The 14405-nt window shown below is 39.8% G+C and overlaps 2 protein-coding genes across 5 annotated transcripts in view; both read right to left on the bottom strand.

Annotated features, from left to right (window-relative positions):
- LOC129718270 (uncharacterized) overlaps positions 1-4314 on the bottom strand; it is a 42979-nt gene extending 38665 nt beyond the window's left edge. For 3 of the 4 annotated variants that reach the window (XM_055668880.1, XM_055668881.1, XM_055668883.1), the window contains exon 1: positions 968-4314. In XM_055668880.1, the coding sequence (XP_055524855.1) occupies positions 1253-4087 (2835 nt within the window). In that variant the 5' untranslated portion in view covers positions 4088-4314 and the 3' untranslated portion in view covers positions 968-1252. The remainder of the gene's footprint in view (positions 1-967) is intronic. The other variant, XM_055668882.1, reaches the window with a different exon arrangement.
- A 4922-nt stretch (positions 4315-9236) lies between these two features.
- LOC129718271 (glycine dehydrogenase (decarboxylating), mitochondrial-like) overlaps positions 9237-14405 on the bottom strand; it is a 72115-nt gene continuing 66946 nt past the window's right edge. The window contains exons 3-4 of the mRNA XM_055668884.1: positions 9450-9914; positions 9237-9398 (exon numbers count right to left, since the gene is read on the bottom strand). Of these exons, the coding sequence (XP_055524859.1) occupies positions 9285-9398; positions 9450-9914 (579 nt within the window). The 3' untranslated portion in view covers positions 9237-9284. The remainder of the gene's footprint in view (positions 9399-9449; positions 9915-14405) is intronic.

The raw sequence follows: 14405 nt of genomic DNA, 5'->3' as shown, positions 1-14405 counted from the left end.
ATGGTACCACGCTAGAATTTTTCCCGCCATTGGGTTCAAGTTTTTCACTGCTTCACTCATGCTTAAATTTTCCCGACTCACTACACTATACTATTTCTATACTAAACGTTATGTTCTGTAGCACCTAGTAAACTATTTAAATATTTAATTTTTTTTTCACTTATTGGTAAGTTAATCACTGCGTTGTTGATAGAATTCAGTCACTGTAGGGTAATGCAAAAATCATACAATCATCTATTCTCATCATCCGAAATAATAGCTTAACACACGTGTTTCAAAGCATGCAATTCACAATCGAAAAATAGTAATATGATAGGAATTAGGTCTTACGGAGTTACGGGAAAAAGATGTTCAACTTTTTGACCAAAAATTGAAAATCTTTTGTTAGAATCTTTTGCGTTGGGCGCCAATTGTAAGTATTCTCTTTGTTATAAAATTGGTTATAAAATCGGTCGAAAAACGCAAAATAGATCCAAGATCCGGAGGGCCGAATCGTATATACCATTCGACTCAGCTCGACGAACTGAGCAATGTCTATTCGTGTGTATGTGTGTGTGTATGTGTGTATGTGTGTGTGTATGTATGTTGTCTGTATGTATGTGCCGCAAAAAACTAACGCACCTTTCTTACAGAACGAAATATCCGATTTTAATGATCTTATACGCAAACGAAGGCTACTGTGCTCCCCCAGAATGCTACCGAGTGGATTTTTGATTAGTGGCTTAGATTTTAAAATATTGATCAAAGAGTATTTTTTATATAAGAAATTTAACTTTTAAGGCAAAATGAATGGCACGGAGAGCCATGTGTTGTATACCAATTTACTCAGATCGAAGAATTGAACAATTTATGTATGTTTGTGTATGTGTGCCTGTACGTGTGTATGTGTAAATATGTTGTTTATGTGTGTAGTATATCAAAATCGACCCGAACAAGAAAAATAACAAAAAAAACTCTCTTTACTTACTTACTTTACTTTTTTGGCTAACGGACCGTTCACCGGTCCAGGGCCGAACGAATTAGAGATGTCCATCTTCTTCTGTCTTGAGCAGCCGTTCTCCAGTCTCCCCGTACACCAGCAGATCGTGCATCTTCTTCCACCGCGCACATCCACCGCGTGCGAGGCCTACCACGGAGTCGACGGCCTCTTCCTGGTTCTCTACTGAAGATAGTTTTGGCGGCTCTCTCGTCAGGCATCCTGGCTACATGTCCAGCCCACTGCAGCCTGCCCCGCTGTATTACCTTCACTATATCAGCATGTTTGTATACCTGGTACAACCAGTTTACCGCCAAGTATCGATCGCAGAATTTTACGCTCAAAAACTCCGAGCACTCGTCGATCAGCTTCCTTCAGCGTCCATGCTTCATGTCCGTAAAGGGCCACCGGGAGTATCAGCGTCATATACAGCGCTAGTTTTGTGCGAGTTTGCAAACTACGGGACCTTAGCTGGTTACGCAGTCCGTAGAAAGCCCTGTTCGCAGCTGCAACTCGTTGTTTCACTTCACGGCTCATATCGTTGTCACATGTCACAAGCGTACCAAGATAAACGAATTCGTCAACCACTTCAAATCGTTCCCCATCTATCTCCACCTCAGCACCAACACCACGGGGACTCCCACGCTCTCTGCCAGCTACCATGTACTTCGTTTTGGCAGAGTTAATGACAAGTCCCAATCTCGCTGCTTCTCTCTTAAAAGGTACGAAGGCATCCTCCACGGCCTTACGGTTGATACCGATGATATCGACGTCGTCCGCAAAGCCAAGAAGCATGTGAGATTTTGTGATGATCGTACCGTTTCTTTCGACGTTTGCTCTTCGTACTGCACCCTCAAGAGCGATGTTAAACAGTAGGTTGGAGAGCGCATCCCCCTGCTTCAGTCCATCCAACGTTACGAACGCGGCTGATGTCTTGCCAGCTATCCGCACGCACGATTTTGATCCCTCCAGTGTCATACGACTCAGCTTTATTAGTTTCGCAGGGAAACCGTGTTCCAGCATGATCTGCCACAGCTCGTTTCTTTTCACTGAGTCGTATGCCGCCCTGAAGTCCACAAAAAGATGGTGAGTCGATAAGTTGTACTCCCGGAACTTATCGAGGATCTGTCGCAGGGTGAAAATTTGATCCGTCGTGGAACGCCCTTGTCGAAAACCAGCCTGGTATTCGCCAACAAAAGATTCCGCTAGCGGTCTCAATCTGAAGAACAGGATACGGGAGAGAACTTTATATGCGGAGTTGAGCAACGTTATCCCTCGATAGTTGCCACAATCCAATCGATGGCCCTTCTTATAGATAGGGCATATGAGGCCTTCCAACCAGTCGTTCGGCATTTGTTCGTCCGCCCAGATTCTTAGTATTATCTGGTGGACCGCATAGTACAGCCGCTCGCTTCCCGCTTTTAGAAGTTCGGCCGGGATACCGTCCTTACCAGCGGCCTTGCCGTTTTTCAGCTCATTAATCGCCTTTTTCACCTCCTCCTGTGTTGGTGGCTCCACAGCTTGTTCGTCACTCATAATCGTCATCCTGTTCCTGCTCTGCTCATCCGGTACCTCACCGTTCAATAGCGCCTGAAAATGCTCCTTCCACCTGGCTGCAACCGTCGGTTTACCAGTAAGCAGGTTGCCGTCCTTGTCATTACACATGACTGGCACCGGAAAATTCCTGCTTCTGACTCTGTTGACAGTTCTATAGAATCTCCGCACGTCGTTTTGAGCATAGCTGTCCTCTGCGCTGGCGAGCATCTGCTCCTCGTACTCGCGCTTCTTCCGACGGTGGGTTCTATTTTCAGCAGCTCTTGCCACCCTGTACCTCTCTCTGTTCTGACGCGTAGCCGCAGTGAGCATGCGGCTCCTGGCACGGTTCTTCTCATCTGTCGCTCTCTGGCACTCGGCATCGAACCAGCCGTTAGGCTGCCTTCCACGCGTCGTACCTACCACCTCTCTCGCAGTCGTTTCGATGGCGCCGTGAATACTGCTCCACAGCCCATTTATGTCTTCCACTCCTTCCTCCTGCTGTTCTGCGATCCGTTGATCCAGCTCTCTGGCGTATTCTGCTGTCACGCCATCAGCTTTCAACCGCTGAATGTTGAAACGCGTCGCCCTCTCTGTGCGAGATTTCAGCACGTTCGACAACCGCGCGCGGATCTTACAAACGACGAGATAATGGTCAGAGTCAATGTTTGGTCCCCGAAAAGACCTAACATCAGTAACATCCGAAAAGTGCCGACCGTCAATCAGTACGTGATCGATCTGGGAGCAGGCTTCTCCATTTGGATGCCTCCAGGTGTGTTTCCGAATATTCAAACGTGGAAAATAGGAGCTACATTTGGCCATTCCTCTGGCTGCGGCAAAGTTTATCAGCCTCAGGCCGTTTTCATTGGATGACGAGTGGAGGCTATGCCTTCCAATGACCGGACGGAAGAATTCCTCCCTCCCAACCTGTGCGTTTGCGTCTCCGATGACGACTTTTACGTCGTGTTTTGGGCACTCGTCATAGATTCGCTCAAGCTTGTCATAGAACTCATCTTTGACTTCATCGGATTTGTCGTTTGTCGGTGCGTAGGTGTTGATTAAACTGTAGTTGAAGAATTTGCCCTTAATCCTCAACACGCATATACGGTCATCTACGGGCCTCCATCGGATGACTCTTGTTTTCTGATTTCCCAGCACTACGAAACCGACGCCCCGTTCCGCTGCTTTGCCGCCACTGTAGTAGATGTGGTACTTGAAAGAAGTGCGTGCAATAGGGTCTACTGCACGGAATCCCCTTTCTCCGGAATTTGGCCACCGAACCTCCTGAATCACTGCGATTTCGACTCCCTGACGCTGTAGTTCTCGAGCAAGCAAGCCAGCCCGCGCCGGTTCATTGAGAGATCGGACGTTCCAAGTACCCAATTTCCAATCGTTTACCTTAATCTTTTTCCGTGTTCGTAGCCTAGGTCTTTGCCGATTGATCCGTTCCGTATTTCTAAAATCGTTGTTCGTGGTTGGTGAAATGTTTCGGTATGCTACCTTACCAGGGTCGCGATACCTACATCCTGCTGATGGGGCTGCCATCTTAGGTGTAGCTGGCGGGATACAGCATTCCATAATTCAGCCGCCCGCTCCGGGTCAGACGCTGTTGTACGCCGCCCCTATGGGGATACAGCCGCGTACGACCCCCTTCCCAGTCAGCATACGACCATAGTTTCCACCGGGGTTGGTTACCCGATCTCCGCTAAGGTTACTCGTATTCCGGTCGGCACCACGTGGAGGTTGGGATAGGAGTTGCTGGACAGAGGTGAATGGCCACATTAGGGTCTCAAGTTACACGTGTCCAGCCATTTGCCAACCAAAAAACTCTCTTTACAGAACGCTTATTCCGATTGTGATGTTCGCATGCTTAAATGAAAGCCCCAGAGATCTTTTAAAATCATACTGAGTGCGATCTTCTATTGGTTGCTTGAACTGTAGAGTTTTGACCAAAGTATACTTTAGACATGGGATATTATACTTTCTGGATAAATTTTCTCTCTCACTGCTCTTTCCTCTTCTCTATCTTTTTTTTTCGTATCGCTATTTATTTCTCAAAGGAAATCAACAATCATGGACAACTTTTCATAATCTTTACACTCTTCGAAGTGCGTCTTAACTGGTGTAAATAAGTTACCCTTAAGCTTTTTCTTGGAAAATTGGAACCAGATTTCAGAAGAAACTGCAATGCTTACTTAGCCCCTTTTCTTCCGAAGCTCCCATCCTCACTTTTTATAAAATATATACTAAATTGTACGTTGAACCTAGATTTGCGAAGAGTAAGAAACATTTACAGCTTTCGGGAGCCAAGCATTGTAGCAAAATCTGATCCTACAGTTTGCACATGTAACACAATAAGCGATGCAGATATTTTGAAAAGCTTTACCAAAGATGTATAGACCTATTTACGTACGAATGTGTTAGTACCACCCGTCGAGAAAAACACAAATAAATCGCTGTTTTGTTCGCAATGCTACGTTTTGAACAGCTGGAAAATTTTTCAGTTGAATACTTATTTTATGTATTAAATTTGTGACCAGGAATCTAAAGTAGCTGGTGAACGTAATCGGCAAAATAAGGAAAAAGTGTTGAAGCAACTCTACATGGCTATACACGTTTACTAGTGTGCGCAGGTGAAAAGTCACTTATCTCTATGAATGATACAATATGCTCATGTAAGATATAAATATTGCTTTCTAATTTAAGACTAAGTGCAAACAGAGTATCCATGTTATTCCACTTCTCGTTATCGCAGCAAGATTTAAAAAGTCTTCATTTCGGATTTTTTCATACAGCCTAGGCCTTTGAAAACAATAATGTTCTCGCCTACACTCTGAAAATCTAAAATTCTCAAAGATCGTGGAGAACCTTCGTTTTCAGATAATGCATTTGAGATAGAATTAAATTGACAACTTTCATCAATTTCATTCATTTTTTCCTGTATAATTCTAAACTATATTTCGAGAGCAGGTTTGTAGAGGTTTGCTTCAACTCGTAAAAAAAACTTGATTCTGATTCATAAATCTAGGTCCTGCGATTTCTGAAAATAAAGCGAATAAGTAGAACCGCATTAAACTAACATACATGTTTGCTGTTCTAGTGTGAAATCAGCATCACTGTTATCTATTACTGTTTCCCCACGTTCTATTATCTCAAAAAAAAAAAAAAAACAATTACTTTTAGTCAGCATTTAAAAATTGGTTTGTGATCGAAAAAATAAGACCCATGTACTCCAGTGATAACATTCATATTATTTGCAAAAACCACGTCAAGCTTTATTTCAATGATCGTCTTTTGTTTACTCGCTGAAAACTATCTTTCAAATTCATTTCATCCATTATTGAAATTGGACTTATGATGGTATACGATTTGTAAGTGACTGGCCAAATATGTATAAAGTAATAGTTAGTATAACAAAGGTTTCTGCACCACTAGGTGAATTAATTCAGGGTTTTTATAAAACATTCGGCAAGGGGGAACGTGTAGGTAGGCTAAGGTACAGCGCTTGAGTTATTTATCCAATCGTTTTGTTGTCAAAGAATGAATTGTATATTTTTGATCAAGCATTCCAATGAACGTATGGTTTTTGCTGGAGAACCACAAAAAATAAGAAAAACGTGTACTTTCCTAAATATTAATAACTTTTCGAGCTTAAATTCAAAATAACTCGAAAACCGATGCCTTTAGAATGTTAACTACCAAGCGCTTTTTGACCTCCGCATCTTTTAAAATCATCAGAATACAAATATTTTGAAAAATGTTCAAATTAGAATTTTTATAAAAAAATGATCTACCATAAAACATTATTTTTCATTTCTCCATCCTGGACTTTTTTTTTTAAAGTTGCGTATTAATGTCAAATTTCTTTAAAATAAATAAAAAAAAAATTCAACTTTTTTTCTAAATTGAAATTGAGGGTGTGATCCGGAGGGGGGGCATCGACACGAGGGGCACAATTTTCACAAGGTCTGTTCAGCTTCTGGGCTTCGCGGATGACTTCGACATCATATCACGTAACTTTGCGACGGCGGAGGAAACTTACGCCCAACTGAAAGCCGAAGCTGGACGGATCGGACTGCGGATAAATGCGTCGAAAACAAAATACATGCGAGCGAGAGGCTCCAAGGAGAACAACATCAGCCTCCCAACTCAAGTCTCTGTAGACGGTGATGAGCTTGAGGTGGTCGATGAGTTCGTGTATTTGGGGTCACTGGTGACCGCCGACAATAACACCAGCAAAGAGATCCAGAGACACATCCAGGAAAGAAATCGTGCCTACTTTTCACTTCGGAAGACGGAGAATGGCGACGGCGCATGAACCACGAACTGAACGCGCTGCTTGAAGAGAATCCCATTGCACACCTGGCGAAAGTTAATAGGTTGCGGTGGGCCGGTCATGTCGTAAGGATGCCGGACGGCAACCCTGTGAAATCACTTCTCTTCAGTAACCCTGCCGGCACCAGAAATAGAGGGGCGCAGCGTGCACGATGGCTCGACCAGATCGAAAGAGACTTGCGGGTGATGAGACGCCTGGGGAACTGGCGAAACACAGCCCAAAACCGAGCAACATGGCGACAAATTCTTGATGCAGCACGAGCCACCACGGCTCTCGTCTGATTGGTAAGGTAAGGTTTTTTTCGCGGATTTTTGACTTAACGCGGATTTTTGAATTAGCGCGTTTTTTTACGCGGATTTTCGAATTAACGCGGTTTTTTTACGAGGTACGTATCCCCCGCGTAAAAAAACCTGACTGTATATATTGTTGAGAGCAAAGAACATTCATTTGTGATTTTTCAGTCCTCTTTGTGTACACTTTCTGTTTGATCATATACCTGAAGTTGACCTTCTGTCCTGTGGTAATATGCATGTCGTTGGAAGAGTTCAAGCACAAAACCGAAAGTTGCGTAATTTTTTTACGAAGTTGACAATTTTGTTGGAAAGGTGGAAGTTTGGTATCAACATTGCAGCAGCATGAAAGCAGACCGTAAGAACTTGGAAGAGCTGGATCTTATAGACCTGCTAGCCGAAAGCTCGTTCAGCACATTACGTCGGGTGAAAACCTGGCTGAGGCCAACAATGGTTGAACAGCGATTGAGTGCTCTCTGCTTGCTGAGTGTTTATCGGAAGATGGTTAACAACAATCGTGAAAAGACACATGAACCGCTTGCGGAACGTTGACGTTTAATGCCCGAAGATTTTATTGAGAATCTCGACTGTGTCTTCAAACTTCACGTCCTTGGGAAACTTTGACAGGATGTAGTTGAGATTCTGAAATATTGAAGAACTCCCCCCCCTTTCGAAATCCTGGCTACGCCCATGCTAGTAGCTGTGTGCATGCGGTCAAAACTCTCGACGGTGTATAACCAGCCGAAGTCGTACGCCGCGACCAAATATCGAGCAACAGCACAAGGACTCCGAATTATAGAAATGACTGGTTTGACGGCGAATGTAAACAGAGAAGAACGCAGCACGGGCGAGAATGCTGCAACACCATACGAGAGCAAATGTGGAACGATACCGACAGGCAAAACTCATTCCTCCGAAAGTAGAAGCGCCAGCAAGAGGATCGACATCGCGTAGCGATGCAAGAGCTGGTTTTGTAGCGCGAAAAGGAAGTTGCTCGGATTTGTACTCGGATAACGGTTTTAGGAGGCGGCAGTTTGTTCGACGAAGCATCACGTTTTTAGAGTGCTGGGGGAGGACCCAGCCACACCGGGAGATATGGTCCCGTTGCTCGTTCAGGTGGAGGGACGCAAGAATCCTCGACTGATTATCGCTAGTTCTGAAGATCCAAACGATCTAGAACCACTTACCCCAGCACATTTTTTGGGCAGTGTTTTACCACAAGCACTCTTGGATCTAATTACCTGGCATTCCAACCAACCGTTTAAAGCAATGGCAATTGGTACAAAGAAATTTCAAAACTTCTGGATAGGGTGGAAAAGGAAATATGTATTGCAACTACAATCTCGCATAAAATATTGGCGAGTACCTTTTCCAATTGCAGAAGGCAAGCTAGTCATTATTAAAGACGACAATTTACCCCCGCTACGGTAAAAGACCGGTAGGATTTAAAATATTCATCCCGGACAAGATGGTGTTGTCCGAGTAATGATGCTAAAAATCGCAGAGTTTGACGAGGGCGAGGAAGGCTCTAGTCAAGTGAACTAGTGAACCCCTAATTCCCATCCCACCTCGAACTAAATACACTCCACACTTTATCCCTGGTAAGAGTAAACTATAGAGTCCACTATATCCGAAAACAAGTGGCACACGAGAGCTGTGATAGTCCACTATATCCGAAAGCATGCGGCGTACGAGAGATGGAGACGGTCGCAGTAGCAGAACCACACATATCAACCATTATCGTCATCATCATCGTTAGCGTCAACTCACTGCTGATAAGTGGTAGCTTACCGAATTTATTAATGAAAAAATAAAGTGCGTTTAAGTAATTCGTGTAGTTTTGTTTGTTAGTTTCTTTTATTCATTGCAACAATCCAAAGGCGAATTGAGTTGCAAGGTATTCGGCATGGCTCATACCTGGAAGCAATCGGGAATATTATCTCGACCAACCAACTGGCGCGTAACTGCCAATTTTGTGAAACCGTGGTGGAGTGGAGGTAAAATCCAAAATGACCATCAAAAACTGATTTTAGCCGTATTTCAGACGAAAGGTATAATTGAAATATGGAATTACTAGTTGTGAAATATCAACTACAAGTAATTTTGTACAATATGTTATTTATTTTTGGTTTTTCATAATACGAAATAGTTATTCATAATCCGGAACCATGGGTGGACAGGTACAAACAAGGTGTTTATCCCCGTATAAGTCGTCAATTCTTCCAACGGTTGGCCAAACTTTTGTTTCCGGTTTAACGAATGGCTAAAAAGTAACACTATGAGTATCATATAAAATCATATATTGAAGTCTTACCGCTGGGAAAGCACCAAGTTCCTTTGGGTATGGTCGATTCCATTCAGAAGATACAGTTTGTTTCTGTGTATGCGGTGCCATTTTCAATGGGTTGACTCGTATGTCCAAGCGTCCTTCTTCGATATCCTGAATTTCTTTTCGAATTGAAATCATGGCTTCGCAAAAACGATCAAGTTCTTCTTTGTCTTCGGATTCCGTTGGCTCTACCATAAGCGTTCCAGTTACAGGCCATGACATAGTTGGAGCATGAAATCCGTAGTCCATTAATCGTTTTGCGATGTCAACTGCTTCAATATTAGCTGTTTTTTTAAAGTCTCGAACATCAATGATAAACTCATGCGCTACAAGGCTAGTATTTGGATCCGTATATAATGTTTTGAAATGATTTTCTAATCTTTTGGACATATAGTTTGCATTTAAGATAGCCACTTGTGTGGCACGTCTTAATCCGCGACCACCCATTAACTGCGAAAAGAAAAATAGTTTAATTGTATTTCTCGTGAACATTTACCAAAACCCCTCCTCCCCCCTCTCTCTCCACGTGGACATTTTTTTACAATGAAAAGTCGAAAAATGTTTATTTCTGTGGTTTTATTCAATGATTGAACCAAAAAAATGTCAGCAAAAGAATAACAACAATAATTTTAAATCACCCCCAAACCACCTAGACCGCTAAAGCCCTAAATGAAAAAAATCCTGAGCAAAATCATTTCAAATCGCCTGGAAATACGCGAAAATTTAATCGACCATTTTTGAATTGAATGAAACTTTGCACACGTATTTGGCTTAGCAAACTGAGCATTTTTCACAGGTGGAGAGATTTTTTACACCCATGAGTTATATTCTAAAAGGGCGTATGCCTTTTGGTATAGGTTTTATTCGAAGCATTGTAGCCCAGAAGCCGTTGGTTGTATAGAAAAACTGTCTGAGAATGAGTTGTAGCGAATCGAAAATGCATCATGAAAAAAATGTCCACTGTACAAAAAAAAATTTTTTTGACTAAAAAAAATTAAAAATAAACATTAAATTTCAATTTAAAAATAAGAGTTGATTTTTTTAAATTTTTTTTAAAGAAACTTGACGTTAATACGCAACTTTTAAAAAAAAGTCCAGGATGGAGAAATGAAAAATAATTTTTTTATGGTAGATTAATTTTTTTATGAAAATTCTAATTCAAACATTTTTCAGAATATTTGTATTCTGATGATTTTAAAAAATGCAGAGAATCATCTTGAATCAAAAAGCTCTTGGTAGTTAACATTCTAAAGGCATTGGTTTTCGAGTTATTTCTAATTTAAGCTCGAAAAATTATAATTATTTAGGAAAATACGCGTTTTTCTTTATTTGTCCTTGTTTCTCCAGCAAAAACCATACGTTCATTGGAATGCTTGATCAAAAATATACAGTTCATTCTTTGACAACAAAACGATTGGGCGAACGATTCTTAAGAAAAGAGTTAAATGTTCTAAGTGATATAAATATATATAGGAATCAAATATTTATTTTCGAGTTTTATTATCTTAGAAACATATTTTTTTATGACATAGATACTTTGCAGAACTAGTTTCACCTTATATTTTATATACATCATAAGTAAATGATACGTCATCTTTTGAAAACAGCCTCGTTTGTATCTAATTTTCTAAAATCGGAAACAAAAGAGTAATGCTTTTGTGTGGCAGCTATTATTATAGATTTTTTGAAAATATTGGTCCATTCTGTTACTCCTTGTTCATATTCTTCATATGATACCCAACTAAATGACATTTTTTAAGAATTTTATTACTTTTCTGATTAGACCAATCATACAATTCTTTTGCGCTTGTAATGGGATGTTCATGTTCATTAGCTAAACTTGCATTTCCTGCCATTCGTTTTAATATGCCACCAATTGCATCGCATAGGCCTTTACCATGAGAAGTCGCAAAAAAATGCCACTCTGCATCGACGTTATATTTTGTTTTGAACTTGCAGACTTTTTTCTATTTTTTTCTATTTTTATATTGTGAGGCAGCTCCATCAGACATTAATATCGCTTTTTTCAACTCTATTGTTGTTTTCAAAAAGCTCATTTATTTGGCAATGAACACCTGAACCGCAACAATATCATGATGGAGTACTTCCGATATTATGATGAAGCTGATATTCTTAAGTGTTCCAGATTCTGAATAGTAAACAACGAAGGTATGAATGGTGGCTTGACTATTATTCCAATAACTACACGAATCACAAATTGATAAAGACGTATTAAAATGAGCTTGACTGTTCAATATTTTTAATTTTGCAATAACGTTTTCGTTTAATTTGCGTAAGCTTGATGAGCACCGATGATCAGGGAAGGATTTACAGCATTTGGGCTTGGTGTATTCCATTTTCACTTTATTCATCTTCACAAAATGCAAACTGTTACTAACACATCTGGAGTAGTGCAATCGTATTTATATACGAAAACAGATATTATAGGTAACCCAGTAGTTATTGGTTGCGTACTTTACAAACAGTTATTATTAGTAAACAAGTAGGTAGTGTTGCACGACGAACATATTTTTTTATAAAACATTCGGCAAGGGGGAACGTGTAGGTAGGCTAAGGTTTAGCGCTTGAGTTATTTATCCAATCGTTTGTTGTCAAAGAATGAACTGTATATTTTTGATCAAGCATTCCAATGAACGTATGGTTTTTGCTGGAGAACCATGGACAAATTAAGAAAAACGTGTATTTTCCGAAATATTATTAATTTTTCGAGCTTAAATTTAAAATAACTCGAAAACCGATGCCTTTAGAATGTTAACTACCAAGAGCTTTTTGATTCAAAATTACTCTCTGCATCTTTTAAAATCATCAGAAAACAAATATTTTGAAAAATGTTTAAATTAGAATTTTTATAAAAAAATAAATCTACCATAAAAAAATTATTTTTCATCTCTCCATCCTGGACTTTTTTTAAAAAGTTGCGTATTAACGTCGAGTTTCTTAAAAAAAAAAATAAAAAAAAATTCAACTCTATTTTTAAATTGAAATTTAATGTTTATTTTTAATTTTTTTTGGCAAAACATTTTTTTTTGTACAGTGTATATTTTTTATGGTGCATTTTTAATTCCCTACAACTCATTCTCAGACAGTTTTTCTAGTTATACAACCAACGGTTTCTGGGCTACAATGCTTCGAATAAAACCTATGCCAAAAGGCATACGCCTTTTTAGAATGTAACTCATGGGTGTAAAAAATCTCTCCATCTGTGAAAAATGCTCAGTTTGCTAGGCCAAATACGTGTGCAAAGTTTCATTCAAATAAAAAATGGTCGATATTCGACCATAGGTCATTTGGCGCGATCTTGCTCTCCTATCAAAATTCATCCTAAGAGAGCCGATGAATGCACCAAATAAACAGAGAACGCCTTTATAATTCTGAAGAAATCGGAAGAAATATAATCACAAATTATGGCCCCTTATTACACAGAAGACCTGACCAATTTTGGTATTACAGATGGCGAATCGGCTGGATTTTGTACGAGTAGCTCGTCTGTCACTCAGTTGTCACCAGCCAAGTTTCACTCGCGTTCAAATTCTAAAAACGTATGTGAAGGTAAAAAAAATTGAAAATGAAAGTTATTTTATGTTTTCAAACCTTTTCCATACACAAAAAACTAAATGTAGTCCAACAAACGAAAATTACTTTAAAAAACAGTCGATACCAAAAACGAAAAAAATTGAATGAAGATTAAATTTACATGTAACTAACAAATGGAAGTCGACTGTCATTTGAACAGTTTTATTTATTTATTCATTTATTTATTTATTTCGTCGTCAATTTCCGAATTAACGTGGGTTTGGAACCAGAAACGTTTAAGTGTATATCTAGTAAAAGACTTAGTCCAAAAAATACTCTCCGGCCACCGAAAGATCCGGAATGACCGTCAAAGAGGACAATTTTAAATACTGGTTCTAGAGCGTCCCGGGTTTATTCTAAAGCCCTTCTTGCTGGACTACTTTACGCGGATTTAAAAAAAACGTGGTTTTTTTACGCGGATTTTTGAATTAACGCGGTTTTTTTTATGCGGATTTTTGAATTAGCGCGGTTTTTTTACGCGGATTTTCGAATTAACGCGGTTTTTTTACGCGGTTTTTTTACGAGGTACGTATCCCCCGCGTAAAAAACACCTGATTGTTTAAAAATCAGAAATCCGTGAATAGCTAAACAACCCAATTGCGAGGCTAGCGCTACGATCCTACTGACACTAACAGTCTCTCCCGAGCCGAGACTCGAGCCTACGACAACTGGCTTGTTGTTGACGCACGTCAGTTTTCATTGCTGATATTATTCCTCACCGTGAGAAAGGTATGTCAGTCCACATAAGCGCTGATGATGAATAAAGTCAGGTTTTTAGGTATACGTACCTCGTAAAAAATCGAGTAATCCGAAAATCTTTAATTTAATCTTTTCGGTCTAAATAAAGCATCATTACCCATTATTTCCATTGTTAGCCTTTTCTAGACATCAGTTACGTTTTTTAATCATTTTGAGATAGATTCAGTAATCATCTTTTTATTTGAAAGAGGTGTTTTCAGATGTTTCAAGCTACATTTACTAGAGTTTTTATGCATTTAAAATAAACTTGATTTAGTTTTTTCTTAAGTTAGATATTTCTTTCTGGTTAATAGTTGCTCTTTCAAGTTATTAGATACTAATTTGAGATTAATTTTTTAGATGTTTTCCTTGTTTTAGAGGCGTTTCTCTGCTCATTCGGACGAATTTCTATTTAATTTAGAATTCATATTTATTGAGGCCTCTCTGCTGTTTTTCTAGGCATTTCTAGACATTTTGCTGAATTTTGATCATTTCTGACCGTTATGACTTCTAAAAGTTTGAGATATGTTCATGATGATTCTATTTTCATTCTTTGTGTTTGGAGCCATATTTTTTTGGTTTGTTCCTATGCGTGCGATAATATGTATG

The sequence above is a fragment of the Wyeomyia smithii genome, chromosome 1 (genome assembly GCF_029784165.1).
Source record: "Wyeomyia smithii strain HCP4-BCI-WySm-NY-G18 chromosome 1, ASM2978416v1, whole genome shotgun sequence".
In the NCBI taxonomy this organism is placed as follows: Eukaryota; Metazoa; Arthropoda; class Insecta; order Diptera; family Culicidae; genus Wyeomyia; species Wyeomyia smithii.
This window is presented reverse-complemented; position numbering and strand designations above follow the sequence as displayed.